Raw genomic sequence first — 22559 nt, 5'->3', positions numbered from 1 at the left:
CGGCATTGTTGCGATATAGGGAGGCGATGCGCCGTCGCGAGGCGTCCTCACGTCCGAACACGAGTGGCTGCCTTGTCATGATCATCGCCAAGGAGCCTATCGCAACTGCAAAACCAATCTGCAGTGCGATATGTAATGACCCTCTGGAACGGTTTGGGGGAGGCGGAACGGTCGGAAGTAGAGGCACGAGGTACCAGCTATCGAGTCTTGCCTGTGTTATCCAGAAGCACGCGTCTGAGTGATGGCCACCTACGTCTTCTTGATCAACGACCGACACACGGCAAGATTATTTACTGCAAAGCGGCGCGCGGGTGAGAGCCACTCAAGAGCAACTCGAGGAATGAAGCCAAGGCGGCAGCCACATGAAACGACAGTTGGCACACCTTGGGTTACCTGTTGTTCGGCGGCGTCGGGCGTCGCTGTGCGCCAGCCCGGCCCAGCGCAGAGCCGCCACGGGCGCAGAAGCATCGCGGCGGCGCAGAGTCGACCGCTGAATGAAGGCTTGATGGACCTTGGCATTCTCTCGCCAGGGAACGCAGCGGATGTCCCTCGTGCTGTCTAGCTGGGTGGCTGTGGACGTCGGGAGGCCCACGCCAGGAGGATTCACCGGAGCCACAGACTGAGCAGGGACGCGGCGCGTGCCGAGCGGCGGATGCCTCCTCCAGCTGGAGGGCTGCGTCCGCCGCCCCCCACCACCACCCACTGTGCCGTGGCAGGTGGCAGGTGCAGGCGCGAGGCACGGGCGACAACCAGCTCTGCCCGCCCGCGCTGGAGTTGCCCGCCTCAGAGTGGAGTGGGACGGACCTGGACCTCGGGGACACCGCCCGCACACGGCACTCACCCTGGCACTCACTGGCTCACGGCGGGCGCCCGTCCTTCCAAGTTCCCGTCGCCTTCGCCGCCTCGCCGGGGTCCCCCCCCCAACCGTCGGGGCAGGCGGGCGGCGAGCCGGCGGTGGCCCGCGCGCGCCCGCCTGCCAGGAACCCGCCTCAACGGATCGCGGGTCGGTGTCTCACCAACAACCTGGAAGGGGCGTGAGGTGGCCCTGGCGCTCAACATCGTGGGCGACGAGGAATTGGCAAATGGCCCGGCCGACTCCCAAGCCCCATTGCATGCGCGGAGCGACTCGACGCGACTCGCGATGCCGTGCAGCGAGCAGCTGGCCGACCGGACAGGTGGAGAGTGGCCTGACCATGGCTACCTTCAGCAGCCTGCCTCTGTGCGACACTCCTAGCTCGAGCTCGAGGTTGTCCCGTCGCCCATCGGCATTCAGGATGGATACATTTCGGCTGTCCCGGCGCTGCGCTGCGCTGTCGTGGAAGTCACCGCCAGTTGCCCGCTGGCCACGTCGATGCCTGCACTGAATTTCAGTGCCCGTCTGGTTGAGAGCTGACCATGTATGCCCGTTTGGAGTTCCCTGGGGTGTGTCTGTCCTGTGTTCCCTGTCCTCCTGGAATCCTCCTTCGCCCAGGAAGCTCCGTCTCGGCAGTTCCAGCGTTTAGGAACAGTACTAGCCCACGCTCACCCCACCAGCGGGCCTCAACAGCTCCCCAGCCAGCCCTGCACCACATCTCCCCACCGCCCAAACCCATTCCCATCCATCCTCGTCCATGGACATCGCGTTCCCTCCCTCCATGGCATTGACGCAGCCCGCCCGCCCACCCGCCCGCATCCAACGGTCCTCCGCTGCCGTTCGGCGGGCGTCCGTTGGAGTCGAGTCGGTCGCCGTGGATGACCTACATACACGTACATACAGCTGCGTCCATGCAACGCAACAACGCGACACCTGCATGCAGGCGCCTCATCCGGTCTTTCGTGTGCCCGGCCGGCTCCATTTTGCCGGAGGCTGCCAACTCATCGTCGACCATGCCATCCCACACAATGCGCGTGCTTTCGCACTCTGGCATGGCCTGGGATGGGCGACCTCCGCCCGTCCAGCTTTCTCCTCTTTTCCCCCTCCCCGCTTCCATCCATTGCGCGGCCACTCCCTCCCGCCGACCGACTCTCCGCGCGAGCGCAGCAGCAGCAGTAGTAGTACCAAGTATATAGTAGGGGGCGGTGTCTCCCCCCTTCCCGTCCCCATCGCGTCTGTCTTGATTCATGTCGGTGAGACACTTCTGTTGGGGAAGTCTGATAAGCTTGTTTTTTTGCTGCTGGCTTGTTGTCTTAACAACCCACGCTCGGCACTCAGCACAGCCCGCGATAGCGACAGCGTTAGCTCCGTCCCGCCCTCCCCTGCTGTACTGTGCCCTGCCCTGCTGGAACCCGCCCGGAATCCCGGCCGTCCTGGACCCTGCCCACCAGCCTTCCGCTACACAAGGCACCACCTATTCTTAGCTGGGCCGCAAAGTCCACTTCCACCCTCGGGAGCTTCCAAAGCTGCTCACCTGACCCGACCCGACCCAGCTTCCTCCCGAGACCGGCTATCCGTCACAGTCATTGGCCTCGGGCCCTCGTCCGCCTGTATCACCGCCCATTCCTGCATCCTTCATTTATCTTCCTCTCTCCTCCCATCCGCGCTCCCATCCATCCACTCTTCTCCCCTCTCCAGACATCTCGTCGCAGACAGCCATGTCCCGCGTAACGGCCCCCGTCTCCAAGCTCGCCCGCGCCATCGGCGCATCCACCGGCCCGCTGCTCGACGCCTCGGCCTCGGCCCACGGCGCCGGCGCCGCCCTCATGCCAAAGTACGCAGAGCTGCTGCGCACTCGCCGGAGCGGCGAGCACACGGATGTGCGTTTCCCCTTCCCTCTGCCTTCGTAGTCCGATCTTCCCCGTTTCGTGTTGCGGCGCACGCATTGGAACGAGAGCTGACTTGCAATGACACACAGTCCTCGCGCGGCCTCACCACCACCCATCGTCCCACGCCGCAGCCCTCCATCGCCAACCGGACCAAGCCTCTCATGCAGACCTTCCACTCCTCTTCTTCCTCGTCCTCTGCCTCCGCCGCACACCTAGACGCCGCCTTCCTCCCATCAATGGCCGACCTCGCCGGCCCGCCGACCTCCGCCTCCGGTCCGCGTGTGCCCCTGCTCCCGGACAACTACTCGGCCGCCCACGCTGCCGATACCTCGGACGCTACTGTGCAGCTCCCCGAGGTCTCTATTGTCGCAGCCAACCCGGAGAACGTCATTCCCGGTACGCCCCTCTCCGAGGTCGAAGGCATTGGCTTGGACGGCGTGGAGCTCAAGTTCGTCCACGAGGGTCGGTCCAACCGCGTCCAGGAGCTCGAGAGCGAGGGCCAGAGCGGCGGTATGCTCCGCGACCTGTGGAAAGGCATGGTCGACGATGTCCTTGGCCCTTCTAAACGCACGGCCTGAGCGCCTGCAAGGTTTCCCTGCTGCATGGGATGGCAAGGGACGCCCCTTTGTGCCTTGTGATTCCTGCTCGGTGGTGTTCAATGACGATGTAACGATATGGGCTGGGCGAGCCGCTTGCGGCCTCGGATGTACGTCCCTCGTTTGGAACGTGAGCGTTTATACTTGATTTTATAGCTACCTAATAACCTGCCTGTCTCGCGCCTGTTGGCCGACGGAAGTAAAAGCAATTTCGGCCGCAGTCCGGTCGACAGCAAGCACACCGACCGACCCCATTTGGCCCGCGATGCCGTGCCATACGAGGTGCCATTGTGCCAATCATCCAGCTGCCCAAATTCGACCCATCGACTCCCTTTGGTCGGCTCATGCGCCGCCCATCAAATGTGGTATCGTGTTCCATCCCCCCAAGAGCTCCGATGCTGCTCTTGCAAAGCGTCCATGTGCCCCCAGTCCGCGGTGCCCTTAGACTCGATCCCGGTGTGAAGAGGGTTTCTACCGCTTCTTCATCGACGGACGCGGTTTACACTCGTCGTTGGTGACGGGGTGCAGCATGACCTTGATCGGGTAATTCTGCGTGTTATGCTGGTATCCCTTGCTCCAGTCGTAACTGATGGCGTATGCAAAGATGCTGCCCGTCTTGTTGAACGTCGTCGCCGTGATGCTGCCCCCGACGTTGGGATAGCCCTTGAGCCGGTGCTTGGCGTCCTTGTCCCAGAAGTGGAACGTGCCGTCCGAGCCGGCCGTGCTGAACGTGCCGTGGACGGGGTGGAAAGAGATGGCGTTGACGGCGTGAACGTTGACCACGTTGTTGACGGCTGGGTCGCGGTGGCATTTGAACGAGAAGTTGGAGCTTTTCGATGTCAGCAATCTCGTCCGGGTCCGCTGGCGAATCCACATCCGTCTAGCTCAGGAGACTTACCTCGAGTCCTTCTCCTCGACGTATTGAATGGCGCATCGTCCCTCGATACTACCGATAGCGAAGCCCGCAGAGTCGGTGAAGCAACTAACAACCCTCGTCTGCCACTTGAGTGGGCTTTGCAGCGTCTTGTAAAACTTTGTCGGATTCTTGAGATCGATGACGTTGATGTAGCGGTCCGCGGTGCCCACCACGCACAGGTCGTTTCGCACGTCCAGAGTGTAGACGCGCTCCTGACATTGCACTGTCGCGGCGGGGCCCTGCTGCCGGAGGTCCCAGTACTTGACCGTCTTGTCCCACGAGCCCGAGACCACCATGGTGCCGCTGCCGCTGTCGAAGAACCGGCAGGATCTCACCGCCTGGTCGTGGGTGCCGATGACGATGTCCTGCTGGGAGCCGAGATCGCACACCTTGACGTTCTTGTCCGCGCCGGCGGAGGCCAACTTGGTTCCATCCTTTGCGTCTCGAGTGTCAGCTGCGAAGGGACGTTCGGTCGCTGAAGCACCGGCGAGGACTCACCTTGGAAAAGTCGCAGTTCAGCACGGGTTGGCTGTGCTCGTACGCGTGTCGGCCCTGGCTCTGGCCGTTCTGGGCAATTTCGTAGATGCGGACCTTGTTGTCCCAACTCGCCACGGCGAGAAAGTCGGGCGTGTTGGCGGCTGGGGAGAAGGCAAGGTCCGAGATGCTGTCTGTGGGGGGATCGCTGAGGGCGACGTCTTGCTTAAGGTCGCCAAGGGTGCTCGTGGAAGCAGAGGCCGTGGCAGCCGCGCCACCGCCGAAGATGCCTGCCATGCTGGGGTTCGTGAGGTCGTTGCTGTCGCCTCTTGCTCTTCAAGGGCGGCAGAGCCGGGCTGATGCTCTCTAGCCGCCGACGGGCGTCGGGACTCGGAATGCGAATACGCGTCTCGTGCGCAGAGCGGCCGTCAGTTCGCCTTGGGTACGAAGTAGCGGCCAGTCGACGAGCGTGCCGAGCTGAGAGGTTGGAGCCGGGCAAGCCTCGCCGGTCGTGCAGCCAGTGATCTAGGTCGTCGATATTCGTGCAGTTGTTGAAGGCTCGAAAGGCAGCTGTCGAGGGCCGAGACGCGAAGCTCGGATTGGCCCAGCAAAAAATCCCCCAGTAGGCACCCACCCCCCTGTAAGTGCATGTCCGGGCCGCGCCAACGTAGACCCGACCCGTCGCCGCCGCCCCGCCAAGCTGATAAAATTTCAGAGTTGCAAGCTCTGGCTTCTCTTTTCCTTCCCTTCTTTCTCTCCCACCCCCTCGCTCAACAAATCGCAATTCGAAGCTCACGCACGGAGACACTGCCAATTGGCGGCGTCTCGCAAACACGCTTTGGGAGAAAGTCCCCGGACGACTCCTCTCGGGGAGCTTGCGGAAACGCGCCGCCATAAAAGCACTGCGGCTGACCTCTGCGCCTTTGGCCCTCCTGCGGGCTGCGGCCCTGTCCTCCGCCACATCTGCCTCCTTCGCGTCTTCGCCGAGCCCGTCTGGTCCGTGTCCGGACACCACGGATGAAGATATGAGTCCGAGCCGGTCGCTTGCTGGCGGGACCTCTGCGGCGGGCGCGTGGCTGCGGATGGAGGGCAACCGTCGCGGTCGCGGGAGCGGTGTCGGGAGCAGAGGACTAGTTGTCGAGGTCCATAGTTATGCGATTGCTCGGCACATGCTGGGTTACTCGATGGGGCTTATTCTTGAGGCGAGGGGGTCAACACCGTCGCCATCTTGCGGCGATTCCATTTTTTACACTCTGGGCTTCGCTGGAAGTCATGGCCGGGATCGCGCCGCAAAGACGGAGACGGTTCAAAGTTTGTTGTGATGATGACCATATAGAGTCAAGCACTGAGGCTGGTAAAACCATGCCGATGCTGATCATTTACACATGTCAACTGAACAACTTTGAAACCAATCCTGTTCTTCCGGCAAACGGGCGGGCCTGGAAAGCAAGCACACGGTTAGACTACTCTCTGCTAGGTACTTTGTGACTGTGTATCTGAGCTGCGGTGGCGGGGTTGAAGTCTCCCAAGCTCGCCCCGGCGTCAACGCCACGTTGGATGTTGTCCAGCATCGTTTGCACTGTGGGCAAGGTCATTCATTGATGTCCGACGTCGCCATGCGGACATCGTGGTGACACTACCTGCGATGAACGCGGAAGTGGCTGAAACCATCACGGCTGGGGACACACACTGTGGTCATTGCAGCGCTAAAACGTGCATTAGAGCAACGCGACATTCACCACTTTACGGTCTGCCGACCGAGGCGATTGGCGACGGTTTGTTCACCCATGTGACGCGCTGTTCATCCAGTGGTCAACCACAGTCCCCAAGTGGCACTTGTCAGAACTGCGTCTCTCGATGATCGTCCCCGGCAAAGGCTTCCGGCGGGTGGATGTGTTTTGCCAAAGGAAGGTCCGGGACCCGTTGCTACACACCAGGCTGATAGTAGTAGATGTGCCATCTCCAGCGCAGGCGCGTCCGCATCATCCCCCGCAGTTCTCCTCGGAGACTTTCAAGGCTTTTGCACATGCCGTCCCGAGCCCGCTTGGGTTGATGCTGGGACTGGAGATGCAGATCGTCGGCGCTTGGCTAGTCTGGATTTCGACATGGTTGCCGACGAATATGGGAGGGCAGCTTATAACATTGCACATATGAATCGTGGTGGTGGTCGGTCAACTCTAGTTCAGTCCATGCCCCCAAGTAGAGAGCCCTACTTCCAGACACGAAGTCGCTCCACTCCTCATCCCGTTCGTCGCGTCCATTCACCAAGCGGGATTCCATCCATGGCACCATTCACGTGACCGCCGCGGACGACAGCCCCGCCAGGGGGGGAAACCGTGCGGGCTAGGCTACGCTGGGGAAAGGCCAGTCTGCAGTGGGGGTTGAATCCCTGTCCTCGACACCCACCCACGTTTCCCCTGCCTCAACGCCTTCTTCCGGGCACTGTCAGGCGGCCTGTCTTGCCCTCTCTGCAGGTAGGAGGAAGAATGCGCCGGCGGTTGAAGGCAAACGGTGAACAAAGCTAGGAACCGTCGTTGGTGAGACAGACGCTTCGTTCGCGCGCATGAGAACACGCACGCAGATCTGACACACCATGCGAGTGCCCAGTCGGGCTGCATCGTCGTGCAGCTTTCCTGCCTGCATGGGACGGCCGGACGGGTGCCTTGTGCCTGGCCGGATAACTGGGGCCCCGGCGGCGCACGGCGTCGCACCACATCATGCCCAAGGACCAGTCGCCAGCCAGCCTCGCCCCAGACGCAACATGGAAAAAAAGCGCGCCCCGTCAGGCACAAGCACTCTGGCGTGCCTGCCGTCCCTCTCCCCCTTCCCAGGCCCCAGTGGCCGGCGCGGGCGCGGGTCCCAGGTTCCCACCGCGGAGCCCCGGATTAGCTACGTCCAGTCTCGCCCATTGTTGATCGCCCCCTCTCCAGAAGGCGGGCAACCGGCCAGAAGTGAGCTACCAAGCGCAGCAGACATCTCGCAGCCAGCGCCCCTGGCTCAACATTTCGCAGCGGCAGAATTCGGCGTCCAAGTCTGCCGGGGGTCTGTGTTGGTGCTGACTCTGTGTGGCGCCGCGTCCGTGTCCTGTATGTGTGTGTGTGTGTGCGTCCCCCAGCATGGATGGGATGGAGCCCGGGATGGCGGCGCCCGTGGCTCTGTGCCGCTGCAGATGCGGACTGCGAGAGAAGGAAGCTTCCCGTTGTGGATGGCCCCAAGTTGCATTGGTCTCGAGTCGACCCAGGTCCTCCTCCTTTCGTGCCCTCGCCCTCGCCCTCGCCTTCGCCCTCTCTCAGCGAGACCTCGTTCTGTACACGACACGGCGTTTGACAGCGTGGCTATTTCTTCCTTTCCTCTTCGTAATACCTCCTCCGCACCACAACCCGAGTTTGTCGCTCTTGGCGTCCTGTATTATCGAGTGGGCAAAAGCCAGCAACCCCCGGCGTCGCATCGTGACTGGCCGCCTCCTCCACCAACCCCAGCCAGCGAACCAGGTGTGACAGAAAACACCAGACGAGCAGACGAGCAACACGAGTTCTGCATCTACGCCCCCTCTTTCGCCTTTAAACCGTTGTCGAAGTCTGGTCTGGAGGAAAAATCTCCATAGCAAAGGCAAAAACCGCCATCATGAGACTTCTCGTTGCCTTCTTCGCCTCCCTCTTCGCGCTTGCAGTGTCCGCCATCGACCTCCTCGAACTTCAGAAGAAGCTACCGCCATGTTCCCTACCTTGCCTCATACAAGGCGTCAGCGACAACGGCTGCTCGATCGACGACTTTGCCTGCCAGTGCTCGAAGCTCGAGAAGATCATCAAGACCGTCGCGCCTTGCCTCGTCAAAGCCGGCTGTGGGCTTGAGAACATTACCGGTGCGCAAAAGTCCATCCTACCAACCCGGTTTATGAACGCCTGGCTCGTCCGGGAGTTGATGATGGCATGCTTTGCTAACGATTGCTCTTTCATGTTGCAGCAACGGCCTCGATCGTGTTCGATGTGTGCGAGCATGACGTACCCGACAACGTGACGCTCGAGACGTCGACCAACACAGCGCCCGCTGGCGCAAAGGCCACATCCGGGGCCGTCACGACGGCAATGATTGCCCGGGGCGCAGGCTGGGCAGCCATCGCAGCCGTCGCCGCCTCGGCCGTCATGCTATGACGGACATCGCAGACAGCAAGAGGGCGAAATGTGAAAGGAAAGAAAAGGCACGGAACTTTGAATCTGCCGAGGAAGACCAGCCAGGAGAGGGAATCTTGAAACGAAAATGTCGTGTGTTGGATTATTCTGTACAACAGGGGTGGCGCACCACCTTGCTGCTTCGTCTTCTGTCTATTGTCTATGAGCTCGTCTATACCCAATGAAATGGCGCGTATTCTCCAAACATGTCCGCTGTCGCGCTGCTAGAGATTGGTGGCAGCTCTGCCTCATGACCACGGCAGCCGTTGTACCGACCAGGAAAGCCTCAGCAAGGTCCAAACGTGCCCAGAGCGCCGCCACTACCGCCCGTGAAGAGAGCATGGCTCTCATCCAGCCCTTGGAACTGGCTGGCCAGCTCCATGCCCTTCCTGCGTTGGGCCTCGACGCGGCGCCAGTCCCATTCACCATCCTTGGACAAGTCCACGTCGGCGACATCGGCGCTCTCGTCGCCGAGCTGCGCGTCGCCGCTGGTCCAGCCGCCGTCCGGCCGCGGCGGAAGCAAGCCAGACTCCTCGAGCACGACGGCCGGATGGACGGTAATGCGGCCCAGCTTGAAGACATACTTGCTCACGGCCGTGGCGTGAATCTTGGTCTCCCATCCGCCCATGGCGTCGCCCGGCCCGCGCGCGCGAACCTTGCCGAACCGCGGGTCAAGCCACTCGGTCGGGCGCGCCGCGCCCTTGGGCACAAAGTGTGTGATGATGTACATCCACTTCCGGTCCCAGCTCAGGACGCGGCTCCACAGCTCGTAGCCCTTGTATGCGGCGATTTCGCGCTTGAAGCTGCAGCCGACGGCGCCGAGCAGAATGCCGAGGGAGCCCTTGGCGGGCTTGCCAGTGCGCGGGTCCTGGATGAGGCGCGTCTGCGGGTTGTGCGCCAGCTTGCGCAGTGCCGGGCGGCAGAGGTAGCCGACCAGGTGAGTGCGCGAGACGTCGAGGTCGGTGAAGTAGGTCGAGTTGGACTTGTGCAGGTTGTAGTCGATCTCGAGGAGGGGAGTGCGCGTCTCGGAGATGAGCGGCTTGAAGAGCGCACGCGGCGTGAGCGCTGGCGACTTGCGCAGGACGTTGTGGTAGAGGATTGCGTAGACGACGCGGTACTGGACGACGGTCAGCCATATTGCCTCGTCAATCGACGTCGAGCGATCGGCATACAGTCCACGCAAAGGGCAGGTTCTTCCAGTTGAACGCCACGAAGAGCAGCAGCAGGATGCGCGAGGTCCGGCCCGGCCCTGTCAGGAACTTCCGAACGGCAACGGCCCAATTGATGCGATACGCCGCGTAGCCCGCGGACCCGACGGCCAGCGGCGTGAGGACGCGCACCGCAGCAGTCAGGCCGCCGACCTTGCTCGACGCAGACGCCATGGGAGCGGGTGTGAGGCGTTGGGGATCCAAACGACGCCTGTCTCGTCACTAGGCGTGTATGACAGTCTTTCGAGTTCAGCGGGCTCGCGAGGCGACAGGCAGGCTTCGAGGGGCGTGATCGCGATGAGCCATGCGGCGTGGACGTGTGAAGAAGAAGAAGAAAAAAATGAGCGGAACGGCCAGACACTGGCGGGAGGCGTGGTGGTGGGAAACAAGGCGAAGGCCGTCACGGGAGCGCTGGCGGTGCTGCTTATGTCCCGTCCTGTGGTTTAGCGACTGCCCTGATCACTAAGCCCACTAAGCTGACCTGGAAGGTGGTGAGCAGCCGAGGCTCAGCGACCGAGCGGGCGCCAAAGTCCGCACCCGGAGCGGACACGCCGGCGGTTGTTGGGGGCCGCCGGGGCGCGCACACCTCCGGTTGCCCGAGCGCATATCCACCGGGATTGCACCAGCGGTTAAGGGCTCGCGCCTTTGTGGACTTTTGACTTCTTTATCTGATTCCTTCCTGGCGTGGAGCGGACAGAAAATGGTGGCCGTCGCGTCGCTCAGCACCAGGGCCCCAGCTCCCAAGCCAGGCCTCAGCCAAGCGGACAGCCACGGAATGGCACTACGCATATAAAGCGCAACGCCGCAGCAATTCGAATTGTGAATATAAAGTACCAATGACCCGTCCTTCCCCGATTTCCGCTCCGGGGACAACGAGGATATCTACTGCCGCCACCCTTCCAATATGCTGAAACAACACAGTCTGCCGTCCTAACAGAACAGGAAACTGCATGCTGCGCCCCTCGGGCCCTCATCAACCGGCACCCCAGTACATGTCGCCGTGTCGTTTCCCACCAGTGTCAACATCAACCAGCCGGCGTCGTCCCTCGCATGATGACTGCAGTGGATGGCCGTCTGCTGCGACAGGTATTATTAGCCTCGCCGGATTTGATTTGTACTCAGCTGTCGCAGCAAAGTCCCACCCGAGTACATACATAACAGAAACCAGGTGGCGGTACTTTGTACGTTTATGCCAAACATTCCCCCCTGCCGACAAGCTCAAATGTCCTATTCTCTGCGCAGTGAAAGTCCCCTGCCTAGAGGATATGCGATCATGTTACTAATCAAAAGCCCAAAGCTCACTCCCACGATGCCCTGAATCACCTTCCAGAAGGCACCAAAGAAGGTCATGTCCAAGCTGCCGGGCAGCCTCGCGCCGTCCTGCGGACCAGCACCACTTGCTGTGGTCAGCGGGTTGCCCTTGAGTGAGCTCGTGAAGACGGTGTCCGCCGCCAGGAAGCCGTGTATCGCGAGACTGGTCGGAAGCTGGATGAGGATGGCCTGCAGCATGACGGCAACCGCGAGGCTACAGCTTCCCTTGCGTGGGGCGCCCTTTGGCGATACGACTGGCGGCGATTCCGCGTCTCCGTTGCATGAAGGTCGACGCCCCCATCTGAGGCCCAGGTTCCGCCCTTCGGTAAGACAGCACCATCGCGAGGTCGACTCCAAGCACGACATGAGAGCCAACCAGAGCGTTTGCGCCGGCCTGTACAGCCTGAAGTGCAGGTTCGACAGCAAGCCGACGGACAAGGCGCCCAGCATGGCCGCCGCGTGCGTGTCCCCATCAAACAGCCTGCTGCAAAACGAGTTGACCCAGAACCCGACGAGGGCGATGGCGCATATCGCCGGCATCTGCCTCCACTGCGCCTGGCGAATGATGCACTGGCAAATGATGAAGGCCAGGGCAAATGGCGACTGCCACTTTCGCTGAAGCTGATCTCTGCAGCCCACCTCCGTCGTGGCGTCGCTGTCGACCAGCCCGTACAGGCATGTGCCGATGGCCATGCCGTATCCGAGAAAGAGAGTGCTGATGACGGCGTGTACCATGCGCGCGCTTCCCGCGACGATGTGCCCTGTATGCAGTTCCAGGGAGCTGCTCAGCACCATGTACCCCGGAAGAATGAAGACGATGCTGCTCTGTGCGATGGCGCCGAAGCAGAAGACGTCGCCGTTCCGGATCGACCCAAGGGCTCGTGCGATGAACGCCGTGATGATGCCAGCCGTCATCTCGAACAGAGGAATGAAGTGGTCGTCGGCCGGGTACCACACCTCCTGGAACAGGCCAACGGCGCTTCCCAGGATCAAGGCGAAAGGAAGATCCACGAGGCGGCCCTGGAACGCAACCGGCGCGCAACATGCTGACGCAAGTCCGTACATCAAAACCCGGAGCTTGATCGAGAATTTGGGCTTGCGCTCGGTGGCATCGTCCAGCCGTCTCGTTGCCTCTTCCACGTCAATGGCCCCGTGTACGAGATCTTTGTATATGCGAAAGACTTCCATCAGGCGGCCGACTTCGATGCCGGGCTCGAGGCGGATGATGTGGAGCTCCGACCCTCCTCTCGTGCCATCATCAAACGTGACGACCATGCTCATGGGGACGTACAGAAAGTGGGCGTCGATGTCGAGGTGCACGGAAGAGACGGCCATGAACTCCTCGATGCTATGGGTCGGGGCCCCGTACAGCAGGAAGGCTCGGCATAGCTTGATTAGACACTGTTTTCTTGCGAATGAGCTGGTGGTGTTCGCGGCGTCCGCGCCCATCGCAGGGGCTCTCGCGTTGGTCCCGGCGTGGTCCTCGAATGGCGATGGGGTCGAAGAACGTCCAGCCGAAGCGGCGGTGCGAGGTCCAGAAGAGTAGGCAGTCTACTCTGTAGTCGGAATTTGTGTCGAAAGACCAGCTCCTGGTAGCTGGGGAAGGGACCGCTGGCATTGCTGAAGCACGGGCGGATGGCAGTGGTTCGGTCGCAGAGGCGCAAAAGGTTAGCTAGCCAAGTTGCATGCGACCAGAGAGCCACGGGACGTCGGCAGCTCGGGACCTTTTCTTTGCTCCAAGGACCTATAGCTCTCCGTGGACCTTGTCCTCATGACGTCGGCTGCGACAAGTCTCAGGTGCAAGCCCGACAACCTATCTGCGAGGTGGCGGGACGCCGAGCTGGAGAGATTGCTTTGATGCCTCACCACCCGCAAGTCATGGCTCTTATCTATGCGGGTTCCATCTTGAAACCTCGCGTTTCTGCCCTGGGCTTAGATTTCGGTGCCTATCTGGCTCACCTAGGACTGCGCTGATGGTTGTCATGCTCGACCGCCTTACTCTATGACCTGCGAGGAAACCTCGACGGTGAGCAGTCCCCAATCGGGCAATGTTAGGATCTGGCCGCCCCTCGAGTGCGCAACCAAGTTTGTGACCAATACGAAGCTAGAGAGCTTGCTAGCGGGCGAGTAGCTCCAAGTTGTGCCAGCGCGTGGTTTCAGCAATATCGCGCGTGGAATGCTCTTCGGCCGCACGCCTATCGGTGTTGGTGTCTAGGAATGGAGCCCTGCGCCACCAGGAAGCATGCACACACATCGGACACCGCCTCGAGGCAGCACAGGAGCGATAGGTGTCTAGGTAATTATTTCTCGGGCCCGCTGGCTCCAACAGCTTTCAACAGCGTTCTAGCCTCCCTTCAATCAGCCCACAGGTTGAGCCCGCGGTGATCAGATGGGAAACCTTATGCTAGCACGAACGTGTTTACGATCTGCTGAGGCATGCAGCCCTCTGTCTCGGGTCTACGTCTCTCTTTTCTCTCCGCTTGTCTCCTTTGGACCTTCTCGCTCTTTTGGTTCGACAACAGAAGACACCTCTACCCTATACTGCGCCTGTTTGTGATGGATAGAATAGGGATGTCGGTGAGTGAGTCGCAGGACGTGTAGCTTCGCTCTAAAGCACCGAGTTCGTACATGTAGTGCCAAATTTGAAACCGACCTCTTGGAACATCGGCCGTCCACTGCTTCTCTCCGGTTATCTCTGCCCAAAATGGCCTACGCTGCGTTGGCTCCAGACGATCACATATGGTGGTGACTGGAGGTGGAACGGGTTATCGTGCTTCCATACAAATGTCAGGATACATTTTACATGCAGGCAAGGCTTGCTCCCTACATCTTGTGCCTGAACTCACAAAACCCAGGTCTCGACAGTGGCGCTCCTGAGGGCACATGGGAGGTGCTGCCAAGATTGTTGACTGCTGGCAAGCTCGTACCTCGTATTTGTCTGACTGGCTGTTGTCCTTGAACTCGGAGAGCCGACCCCGCGAGTCCCGCAACACGGCCCTTGAAAAAGAAACTCGCCTTTCCCCAAGGACCATCAGTTTCCCGAGCCTGAACAATTTCGCAGTCCTTTTTTAATTCCCTAGACAGTTCGATAGTCAAGACCAAGTTCTTGTCTGGCATTCTATCTACCCGCCACGACCTTCAGACCCCTCGCGCTGTTCGGCTGGTCGCCGACCCGGCAGGCACAATGGCAGGGCAAGGTATCGTTAGTGCAACCTTTCAAGTCGTTTCTGGCGCGCTGTGCTTCGGGTCCTTGAGCGAGATTCTCAAGGGCTCCCACGCGACAATCCAAGTCGCACCAACACCAAGGCCACAAGGCAGCGGCACAATTTTGCGCCAGCCCCTCCAGTACAACGTCGCAGCAAGGAACGGGTCATGGAACAAGTTTGCGTTGCTCAACGTGGAAAGTTCAAATGTGGAAGGTTGGTTCGCGGCGCACTCGGCCGTGGATCCGCTTCGTGAGCTGGTCAACATCTTGCGCGTGTCTGGCTCTCCGTACGAATACGACGCGGGCGACAAGTGGAACAACGACAGGACGAGGGCGGAGCGGGTGCTCGTCATTAACCGCTACGACTGGGGCATGAGCCATGACGACGATATCACTCGAGCTGAGATGCAGGAGGAGGGAGATGTGTTCGCGAACACGAATAGTATCGGGCTGGTCGACTACGGACATGGAAGCGACTACGTTCAGCAATGGATCCAACAGGCGCCTAGCCGCAGAGGCGCTTCCGCGCATGGCGTGTGGATGTACATGGGGAATACATGTTTGGCCGCTTTGGCTTCGACGACGACTACAAAGAGGCCCGCTCGTTCCTCTTCTTCGCCCAACGCACAGACTTTTACACGACCAAGTTCCCAGGACAGCCGGGGCCACTTAGGAAGTGGGAAAGGGTTCTTGACAGGCTCCAGCACGGCTTGCGTGCAGGTGAGGACCACTCGGGCGTTAAGCGGTTGCGCGGCATGTACGCACCCGCGGGTTCGGACACCCCGACGGACGGCTTGCCGAAGCGCAGGCCACCGCCTGACCGTGAGAGCCTCCTGGGCCCGTACGGTGTGGACGAGTACATCTTTGACGCTGCGGATGCGGAGATACTGCTTGCGTATCGCCCCGAACTTACCAACGAGCTGCTGAAGCTGATCACGGGGAGGCAATTCTCCCCCTTGGCCCCTTTAGCACGTAAACCGGCACTGATTGTAGACCCCTGGAGGCCTGAAGTGGTGACCTTGCTCCACGAAATCACCTTGAGCTTCCTCGAGCATTGCGTCCTTCCGCATCGCGCCCACAGCGCCGCCTCCACGGCACATGCAGGGCCAGCGATATTTCCCGAGCACAACAAAACATCGCCACATCATAATGAAAAAGGCCTGACTTTTGATGGGATCCTACTGTCGGTCTTTGCGGGGACATGGCCGCAGCAGATTACCGGTCTCAAGCTGGAGCCCATCGGCGGCAGGATTCGGGCGTTCCTCAACCGCCGTTCGGGCAACATCCCTGTCGAGTTTGACGACGAGTGCCTGATGGGACTCGCGCGCGTTGCAGCACACATCTTTACTTCAGCCCTTGACGCGGCAGACATCATGACTCTGGACAATGAGAGTCTCATGATGGAGACACGCGGAGCGGAGGATGTCTATATTCTTCCGTACTATGTGAGGCTGGCGCTCTACTACGATGAGGTGCTCTTGGACAAAGTCCAATATTCAGCCTTTTATTGGTTAGGAGCAGAGCCGAGTTGACGCGTTGCGAAGGAACGCCAAATTATTGTCGAGGGCGGGAAGTGGGAGTGCATTGGCTGTTCAATTGTCCATGCCAGCGTGTCACCAGGTGCCCAGGTCGCAAGAAACCTCAAACTGGTGAATGAGATATTAAGTGCTGGCATATCTGTCAGGTGTAGAAGACAACGGCGTTTGCGGCGCTGTTGGCAGCGTCTCCCATCGCCTACTTTTCGACGCCTTCGGGAAACGCCAGCGACAGGCGCACCTCTAGCTCTTCGACTTTGTCCAAAACGCCCAACCACCTCGCCCACTCCTCGTCGCCTCCCGGGATGCCCCCCAAAAGCGGTAGCCTCGTTCCGTCTCGGTCGCCAATGCCCCTCAGCCGGCTCACGGCCTCCTTGATGCCGGGGATGCCGTGCTTAACAATGAGTTCTTCCATGCAGCTCACGCGGTACTGCAGCTGCGCGCGCTCCGCGGCCTCCTCAACTGAAAGATGGCTCTGGCAACACAGCGTGTACAGTCGCACCAGCGACTTGGGGAAGAAGTTGGCTGAGCCATCGATGGCGCCCACGCAATTGACCGTCATGGCGGGCAACAGCTGCTGACCCAGCCCCGTGAAGACGTGGAAGTCGGAGTGGCTGATGGCGGGGTTGAGCGCGATTTGGGTGAGCTTCGAGATGTCGCCGTGCGAGAGCTTGCAGCCAACAATATTTGGGTGCCTCGCGAGGGCTTCAAAGGTAGCTGGGGCAACCTGAACGTTATTGGACACCCCGGGGTAGTGATATCTGATGCGCACAATGTCAGTCGCTGCGCAGATTGTCACCAAGCTGGGGATCTATATGGAGCACGCACATGAGGATCGGGATGGGGCTGGCGTCGGCCACGGCAGTGAACCACATCACGATGCCCTCCTGGCTGACCACGGGCGCGTTGTATCCAGGCACCAGGCACAGACCCCACTGGGCACCAGCCTGCTGCGCGTCCTCAAGCTGCTCCAGCGTCTCCTGGACGCTATTGGTGGCCGTGCCGGCCATAAGCGGGCACCTGGGGAACGAGAAGCCGGCCTGGTCCAGACGGTCGCGGAGGGATCGCAACAGGACCTTGCGGTCGCGTGGGTGAACGTGCACCGCCTCGCCCGTGCTGCCGAAGACGACCAGCCCAACGACGCCGGCGCGGGCAAGGCCCAGGGCGTGCTCCGCTTGGGCATCGAGGTCAAAAGGCGGGGTCACCGCGTCGTAGTGAGGCGAGGACTTGGAGGCAAAGAAGGTCGGGATGGGCGTCCAGATGCCTCGGGGAGGAGGGTTAGGCGTGGGCGACATGTTCGACACGCAGGTTGCAGACACTTAAAATGGGAGCTTTGAGATGATGAAGGATGGGGAACCGGACTAGGGGCTTTGAAGTGATGAAAGGCGGAGAAACGGACGAGGGGATACGTGTGTTGGGTATTAATGTACGAAGTTCTTACTTCGTGCCTGCCAACGTATATAGGCAATGGCGATGCATTACCCGAGTGGTGGTACAAACGAGCTCCCCGCCGACGACGGAGCTCGGCGTTCGGGGTAGCTGGTCGCGACAGCGCGTGAGATTGTTGCTGGTGAAGGCTGCCCCCACACTATCGCATAGCCATGGAAAGTGCAAGTGAAGCTGGCAGATGATTCTGCGACTCCGCATAGATTGGGAACAGTGAATAGCACGTGTGAGAGACAAAGTACTTGGGGAGCCCCAGTATGCGTCAACGCAGGTGCCCAGGCTCCCCGGCGTCCCCCGCAACAGGGGTCACTGCGTGGCCAGAGAGCACAGCCGCTAGACCACAGCGACTTGCGCTGAGGCGACATGATGGAAGCATCTATTGGTATCCAATTGCCTTTGGCTGGCCGGCCAGCTGTATCGCCGGCAAGCCGAGCGCTCTATCGAATGACGTGGGTACCCTCGGCGGGCTCCAGCACTTTCCACTCGCACGGCAGCTGCTTGTTCTCGTTGTGCTGCCTTAGCGTCGCGATAATTTTGTTCGCGATTTCTTCAAAGTTGCTCGTGGCCAGCGCCAGAATGGTCGGGCCGGCACCGGACAGGCACACGCCCAGGAACCCGGGCTGCGTCTTGGGCGACATGGACTCGACCACCTGCGACAGGCCGGGGATGAGCGTCTGGCGGTACGGCTGATGCACCTTGTCCTGCATGGCGAGATGGATGAGCTCCGGGTCGGGGGGCGACATGCCAAGGGCGACGGGAAGCAGGGCTATTCGCTGCAGGTTGAAAGTCTGTCGAAACGGCGTCAGTCTTCGCGCGCACGCTTTTCCAACAACTTCCTCCTCGCGCGCACAGACTTACCACGTCCTGTCGCGGGTACTTGTCGGGCAGCACCGCTCTCGCCTCGTGCGTCGGCACCACAAAGTCCGGGATGATGGCCACGGCCTTGATCTCCTTGGCCCACGGAAACTTGATGTGGTGGCCGATGCCGACGGGAGGCTCCGGCGGCTTCTTGCCCGTGTCGACGCCGCCGGCCGGCGACGGCAAGACCTCACTCAAGGGGATCTCAATGCGAGCCACGTCCTCGGGCTGCAGGGGCATCAGGTACGTGCCGACGAAGCCACCAAACAGCGCCGCGCCGACATTGTCGGGATGTCTCTCAATCATCAGGCAGTAGTCGAACAGGCGGTCATTGTCGAGGTGGTGCAGTCCGCCAACCTCCTTGCCCAGCAGCACGCCGGCCACGACGGCGGCGCCGGAGCTTCCCAGGCCACGGCCCAAGGGGATCGGGTTCTTGATGTGGACGTGGGTCTCGACGGGGAAGGCGCGCTGGTCATGGCATCTCAGCACATACAGCGCGACCCGGGTGATGAGGTTGACCTGGGGGTCGAGGCTGATGTCGTCCTCGCCCTGGCCCTCGTAGGTGATGCGGCAGTTCAGCGGCTCGGTGGAGGCGGTCTTGGAGCGGTCGATGGTGACGTGCAGCTCGAGGTAGACGGTGAGGGCGAGGCCGATGACATCGAAGCCGGGGCCGATGTTAGCGCTCGACGAGGGCGTCTTGATGACGAATGACTCCATGACTGTAGTTGAAACAGTAGGGACTCACTCGCCGGCGGGTATCAGAGGCCTCGCGCGGGAGGGTAGGGGGAGGCTGCGGTTGGGGATTCGGACGTCGCGACGCTCGGCGGTGGATGGGCAGGCAAGGGCCGTGGTCGTGGGACGAGATGCAAAGATTCAATTCAGTTTGTGCCTGGCGTGACTCGGCGGGACGGGACCGATAACCGGAGGCGACAGGCGGGTGGGTGACCCTGGGCTGGCCGTCAAGACAGCGTGATGGTGGGGTGTGCCTTGGGGGCCCATGTGGGGCCGCCGCCTGCTGCAAGGTACCTTACCTTGCTTACCTACAGTAGCAGGCGCTCATCAATTGTCGCTGCAAGCCGTTTCGCCAGCCATGGCAGTGGGAGCCAGCTGTTGCCGCACGCTGCAACGCAGCGACGTGAAGGCTTGAACAATGACAGCAAGGGCAAGTCTATTCCGCGATTGCGCGAACGCGCGATTGCCGACTATGGCTGGCGGCGTGGGACCGAATCCGACGGTGTCCCCATTCTCCGTCGCCCATGCAGTTGACGCGCCCCTTCCGCCTCCCATGCTGCTTCCAGTCTTACGTTCCCTTTGCAAAGAGCAGACCTGCCCACCACACGCTTACTTTAGTACCTTGCCTCAGGTACACGCAATTTGGTACTCGCCCTGGATCCTCGTGTCCCAGTAGCAAGCGCTCCCTGTACACGTGCACTTCAACGCTGTTAGGGCCGGCTTCTCGAGCTGCGGAGGGCGAATTGCCACTTCGTACCTTGTTGGTGGCTGGACAGGGCCATTTCTTCGTGTCCACGCCGTTGAACCCGGGATACGTGGTAACACATTTGCCGTGATCGTTTGGATCCTGCGCATCGCCCACTTCGCACTCCTGTGGTTCGACCCGGATCGTCCGTTAGTGCCCTCGTCCTTTGTGGCACCCGGGACTGACTCGTCTGCTTACCCCATGCACCTTGACGGCGAGGGCTGCGTGCCCCAATGCTAGCAGCAACGCGACGACTTGATGCCTCATCTTCGGCCCGATGGAAGGAGAGAAAACACTGTACGCCAGACGGAACGTTTTGCAAACGACGGGCCGGCCAATTAATACATGTATCGATCGACAGCGCCGTGTTGCGGTCCCGACGAGCCAATACACGGCGTGATTGAAGCGACGTAATTGAAAAGCCAGCAAACGCGTAATGTTTCCGTCTTATGAAACGAGCGTTGAATCTTTGCGCCCGACCCATATCGAGTTCGAAGTCTTTGGTAGCACGTAAAGCGGGAGCCAGGCGCACTGCTGCGGCGCGTGCGCATTTTCGTCGCCGACATTCTCACAATCGAGAACCGCGTCTTAGTGTGCTTTACTTTCTCAAAATTCTTTACCAGAAGGCATTTTAAACGCATGGCCATTGAGCTAGAGGCACAAGATACAACCTATCCGACTTGCTGAGAGCTGAACCCCGCTTGCGGCCGGCCGAGCTTAAACTCCAGAGGAGAACTCCATACAACGACCGAAGCTATCTCAAATCCTGCATAGCCCGATCTCAGTGAAATACAAATCAACAACCCAGCTTTGCTTTGAAGCACTTGACACCCTCGTCGAGAGCTGCCTGAAGGTTCGCGGGGCCACCCAGCGTGAAAGCCATTTTGACCGCACTGACACCAGCATTGACGGCTGTGTCTACGCCTGCAGGGCACTGCCGCCGCTGGAGATTGTCGTTCGTGGTAGGGTTGGCGGTTACAAAGCCGGCTAGAAGCGCGAGCAGAGCAGTTGAAGCCTTCATGTTGCTTGAAAGACGGATATAAGGTCGTAGAGCAGAAAGAATTGTGGTCCTTGGCGGTTCGGAGGCGTATTGTCTGCTAGGGTCATGTTGTCATTTGGGTAGTCGGCCGCTTTAGTACCAATCCCGCGCATTGCTGCTCACGGAGTCGTTCTGAAGGACACACCATGATCAGCTTGGAGGGCAACGGCAGCTGTTTCATATTATGCGGGATTTTAGGCCACATAAATTGCTACAGAACTTGGACAGATAACTGCTATTTCACTCACTGGTGTCTCTCATTGAGCTGTTGTGATATGCCGCCATGTCTTTGGAGGCCATGTTTGGTGATACCAACCGCCATGTTTCGGTCGGTTGGTACGCAACGGATGACCAAGCAAGCCACAATATTGAGACAAAAGAAGTCCACAGTCAGGCCGAATCAGGAGCCCAATCGCGGTCATCTTTATCCATCCTTGGTATCCCTTTCTCAGAATCCCCACATTGGAGAATGGCCGACATGAGGAAAGTCCTGATAAACGTCCGTCGGACCGAGCTCACTAACAGGCAACGGCTGACGCGAACAGATGGTCCGAAACAGAGCTCACCGTTTGGCTTTCTGTTCGAATAGTGCGGGAGCAGATGATCGTAGGTCGCACGGAAGCTGGCTTATTCCAAAGCTGCTGCCGTCATTTCCACACGCTGGGCCGGGCGGCTGGCCACAGAAATGCGTCGGCCGATGCGGGGCCAACCACGTTCAAAGTTACATATGGATCAGTCTCGTTGACTGAGTTCCACGCGCGGCGTGGTAGTCACATGATACGATGCTTCATGGCCCCATCTGAGTCTTGTCTCGGTTGCCCGACCTTTGACCCTCATCTAACGGTAAGTCCCGGCAGATGTGCAGTTGCCAGTGTTCCTCAGAAAATTGACCAAAGAGCTTCAAGCCATGAGGAACACCCCTGAAAGCATCAGTTGGGAGTAGCGGGAACTAACCATGGCTCACACTCAGAGGCTCAATTCCGACTCTCGGTGGCCAGTTATGGCTTACGCAGAATCCTGGTGATGTCAAGAACGATGAAGATGAACATTCAGACAAGATGTGAAGAGCACGATGCTATTTGAAACAGACATCTTATGGGTATGTGCTGGCTTGCAGATCTTGCGGTATCCGACAGACCTGAGCGACGTAAAGAATGTCCAGAGTGCCGTTGACTATTGGCCTCATCAATATCCTCACGGGCTGAACATGAGACACGGCCTACACCGGCATTTGTCGATCTGCCATTCTGGATCCCCCCTTCCCGACCGAACGTCGTTGCGTGTTGGTCAAACGAGTGCACCGGCTGGGATAATGAGGTAACACAGCTACCGTGACGTTTATGGCATGCTATCTAAGAACTGGGTTGGAGGTAGGCTAGACCGGCTGACGGGCTCCAACAGACAAGAATTCTCTCACTCTTGTCTCGCGAGCCCAGTACAAGCTAGGGCCCATACGCATAAGAAGTAGACAGTCCCCGTCACTTCCACCATTACGAAGTGCGAAAATTATGCCAATCTACATTCTAGCAACATCTTCATTTGCCCTTAAAGTTATTGAGACTCAAATGGCTTCGGAGCGATTC

General features: G+C 59.9%; 8 protein-coding genes across 8 annotated transcripts; 3 read left to right on the top strand and 5 right to left on the bottom strand.

Moving 5' to 3' along the window:
* Positions 1 to 2571: 2571 nt before the first annotated feature.
* On the top strand, positions 2572 to 3320 carry PLICBS_002012 (uncharacterized protein; the record flags this gene model as incomplete). The annotated part of the gene is made up of 2 exons (XM_018321631.1): positions 2572 to 2733; positions 2832 to 3320. 2 exons carry the CDS (start codon positions 2572 to 2574, stop codon positions 3318 to 3320), a joined length of 651 nt encoding a protein of 216 aa, XP_018179110.1.
* A 489-nt stretch (positions 3321 to 3809) lies between these two features.
* PLICBS_002011 (RNA export factor gle2) lies at positions 3810 to 5025 on the bottom strand (the record flags this gene model as incomplete). Its single annotated transcript, XM_018321630.1, has 3 exons — positions 3810 to 4167; positions 4237 to 4688; positions 4753 to 5025. 3 exons carry the CDS (start codon positions 5023 to 5025, stop codon positions 3810 to 3812), a joined length of 1083 nt encoding a protein of 360 aa, XP_018179109.1.
* A 3327-nt stretch (positions 5026 to 8352) lies between these two features.
* Positions 8353 to 8879, top strand: PLICBS_002010 (uncharacterized protein; the record flags this gene model as incomplete). The annotated part of the gene is made up of 2 exons (XM_018321629.1): positions 8353 to 8590; positions 8692 to 8879. 2 exons carry the CDS (start codon positions 8353 to 8355, stop codon positions 8877 to 8879), a joined length of 426 nt encoding a protein of 141 aa, XP_018179108.1.
* A 304-nt stretch (positions 8880 to 9183) lies between these two features.
* PLICBS_002009 (uncharacterized protein) lies at positions 9184 to 10279 on the bottom strand (the record flags this gene model as incomplete). The annotated part of the gene is made up of 2 exons (XM_018321628.2): positions 9184 to 10014; positions 10070 to 10279. 2 exons carry the CDS (start codon positions 10277 to 10279, stop codon positions 9184 to 9186), a joined length of 1041 nt encoding a protein of 346 aa, XP_018179107.2.
* A 1053-nt stretch (positions 10280 to 11332) lies between these two features.
* On the bottom strand, positions 11333 to 12865 carry PLICBS_002008 (uncharacterized protein; the record flags this gene model as incomplete). The annotated part of the gene is made up of 1 exon (XM_018321627.2): positions 11333 to 12865. One exon carries the CDS (start codon positions 12863 to 12865, stop codon positions 11333 to 11335), a length of 1533 nt encoding a protein of 510 aa, XP_018179106.1.
* Positions 12866 to 14600: 1735 nt separating this feature from the next.
* PLICBS_002007 (uncharacterized protein) lies at positions 14601 to 16153 on the top strand (the record flags this gene model as incomplete). Its single annotated transcript, XM_018321626.2, has 2 exons — positions 14601 to 15074; positions 15131 to 16153. The coding sequence occupies 2 exons, from the start codon at positions 14601 to 14603 to the stop codon at positions 16151 to 16153; spliced, it is 1497 nt and encodes a 498-aa protein (XP_018179105.2).
* Positions 16154 to 16355: 202 nt separating this feature from the next.
* On the bottom strand, positions 16356 to 17451 carry PLICBS_002006 (uncharacterized protein; the record flags this gene model as incomplete). Its single annotated transcript, XM_018321625.2, has 2 exons — positions 16356 to 16917; positions 16985 to 17451. 2 exons carry the CDS (start codon positions 17449 to 17451, stop codon positions 16356 to 16358), a joined length of 1029 nt encoding a protein of 342 aa, XP_018179104.1.
* A 588-nt stretch (positions 17452 to 18039) lies between these two features.
* PLICBS_002005 (uncharacterized protein) lies at positions 18040 to 19177 on the bottom strand (the record flags this gene model as incomplete). Its single annotated transcript, XM_018321624.2, has 2 exons — positions 18040 to 18390; positions 18461 to 19177. The coding sequence occupies 2 exons, from the start codon at positions 19175 to 19177 to the stop codon at positions 18040 to 18042; spliced, it is 1068 nt and encodes a 355-aa protein (XP_018179103.2).
* Positions 19178 to 22559: the final 3382 nt, after the last annotated feature.

The sequence above is a fragment of the Purpureocillium lilacinum genome (genome assembly GCF_023168085.1).
Source record: "Purpureocillium lilacinum CBS 284.36 DNA, scaffold_2, whole genome shotgun sequence".
Taxonomy (NCBI): domain Eukaryota; kingdom Fungi; phylum Ascomycota; class Sordariomycetes; order Hypocreales; family Ophiocordycipitaceae; genus Purpureocillium; species Purpureocillium lilacinum.
This window is presented reverse-complemented; position numbering and strand designations above follow the sequence as displayed.